Here is a 2,192-nt window from a genome sequence, read left to right on the forward strand (position 1 = left end):
GGGCTCAGACCGCCTCGGACCGGGGCCAGCGCAGGGCAGGGGCTGCCTCGCACCGCACCGGGAGCCCACCTGGCTGGCAGGTGTCGTGCGGTATCCCCACCGGAACCCTTGCCCCCACCGATCACCCCTGTGCTCTGCAGCTTCTCTCCGAGAGCCAAGGCCACATGGCTCACCTGGTGAACTCGGTCAGCGACGTCCTGGACGCCTTGCACAGGGACCGGGTGCTGGGCCGGCCTCGGGTCAAGGCTGACCTTCAGAGGGCACCTGCCAGGGGGTCGCGGCCCCGGGGCTGCCCCAACGGTAAGTGGGGGCGGGGAATGCCTTCGCGGGTGACCTGATGCCCAGGTCCAGCCCCGCATCGCCCCCCGCCCACCCCACCGATAAGGACACACTGCTGTTGTCCGCCAAGGACTTCCTGTGCCAGGCAGCCCTGCCTGCACCCCCGACTGGGCTCTCGCCCCGCCCAATGGGGCGGGGCTCATTGTGCCCATTTTCCAGATGAGGAAAGCAAGGCTCAGAGAGAGGGTGCCACTCACCCAGACCCACCCGGGGCGTGGTGGACAGACAAGTCAGCGAGACCCAGGGACAGAGGGGGCAGGGCGGGGGCACAGGCGGTGGCCAAGCCACCCTCACGGCCTTCCCTGGCTCAGGCTCTCGGCCGCGTGACTGTCTGGACGTCCTCCTCGGCGGACAGCAGGAGGACGGCGTCTACTCCGTCTTTCCCACGCATGACCCCACCGGCTTCCAGGTCTACTGCGACATGCACACAGACGGAGGCGGCTGGACGGTGAGTCTCCCGGCCTTCTCTCCGCCCCGCACGCTGCCAGGGCAGGCCCCGGGGGTGACCCGGGCCATGATCCCCATGGGTTCCGATCCTCTCGCCAGCCTCCCACCCTTGGCCTGGCCTTGCCTGGTGCCCTCCGGCCCCCACAAACCTACCTGGAATCTCACGGAAGAACTCCGTACCCACAGAAACCTGCACGGGCACGCGGGGCTTGCAGGCTGACCACGGGGCCTGCTCGGGAGCAGGTGTTAGACCTGTCACCTGTCCGCGGAGCCACCTGCTGCTCCCTGAGCGCGAGCCCTCCCAGGACGGCGGTTCCCCGGGGTGCTCGGTCAGGCGGGGTGGGTTCCTAGGATGACATGCAACACCAAGAACCCCTGGCCGATATGAGTTCAAGAGCTGGTGCTATGGTTAACCGTCGAGTTATCCTGTAGCTGGTGTGTGTGCAGGAGATAAAGAGGGGGAGCCCCCGGCCGCTCGGAGCAGAGACCCTGACGGCCTCCTGGCAGGGAGCCATCGCGACTTCCTCTCGCCTCTGGTTCCGGCCTGGGTGGGAAGTGGGAGCAGTGAAAGGTTCGAACGGCCACCGGAAGGGCAGGGGTGGCACTGTGACTGGGCGCATCTGCCAGGGAGGCAGAGAGCGAGGCAGTTGAACCACTGGGGGAGGGGAGGGGGCTCCGGCATCCACGGACAGAGCTGGATGTGGCTGTCAGTGCTGCGGTGGGGTCTTGGGCAAGTACGTAAGTTCTCTGGGCCTCAGGTTCCTTAGCTGTGAAATGGGGATACCCACGTCCGTTACTTAGAGATCGTAACTGCAAGCAGTAGAAGCTGGCTGGTTTATGCAGGAAAGGAACGCACTGGAGGCAGAACGGGAGGCCAGAGGAGCCAGCTCAGGGCCACTCAGCCCGGAGCAGAGCCCCCCAGGTCCGGCCGGGGGTTGCTTGGTTGAGGGGGGCAGGCAAGGAGCAAGATGAGTGCATCTGGAGGGCAGAGCCTACCGTTAGGGCCACTGAGGGCAGCTGAGGCTCTGCGGCCCCAGAGACAGGTGCACCTCCAGACCTCTCTTCCGGCTCCAGAGGAGAGCTTCTCAATGTGCTTCATCTGCATCTGGGGCTAAAAGCTCTAAAAGAACATCGGAGTTATGGTGTTTGCCTCTGGGATCCCCTCAACGATCCAACGTACCAGCCAGAGCCCAAAACCAGAGGTAAGGGTGAGGACAGGCTCAACGGAAGACGGAGACGCCGGCCCCAGCCACGCATCTTCCGCCCCGGCGGACTTGAGCCAGTCTCCCGGGAAGTCAGTCAAGATTCGGGGGAGGCGGGTAATTCCTGGAGCCCAGGCTTCCGGGGTGATCAGAGGGGAGCGGATGAGCAAGGCCCTCCCACTCAGACACCTGGATCGGGGTCCC

The 2,192-nt window shown here is 65.5% G+C and overlaps 1 protein-coding gene across 1 annotated transcript in view; it reads left to right on the forward strand.

Annotated features, from left to right (window-relative positions):
• The window catches only part of FIBCD1 (fibrinogen C domain containing 1), a 36,710-nt gene that overhangs the window by 17,013 nt on the left and 17,505 nt on the right, over nt 1-2,192 (forward strand). The window contains exons 5-6 of the mRNA XM_011370056.1: nt 141-300; nt 651-787. Coding sequence (XP_011368358.1) covers nt 141-300; nt 651-787 — 297 coding nt within the window. The remainder of the gene's footprint in view (nt 1-140; nt 301-650; nt 788-2,192) is intronic.

This window comes from Pteropus vampyrus, unplaced genomic scaffold (genome assembly GCF_000151845.1).
Source record: "Pteropus vampyrus isolate Shadow unplaced genomic scaffold, Pvam_2.0 Scaffold158, whole genome shotgun sequence".
Taxonomy (NCBI): Eukaryota; Metazoa; Chordata; class Mammalia; order Chiroptera; family Pteropodidae; genus Pteropus; species Pteropus vampyrus.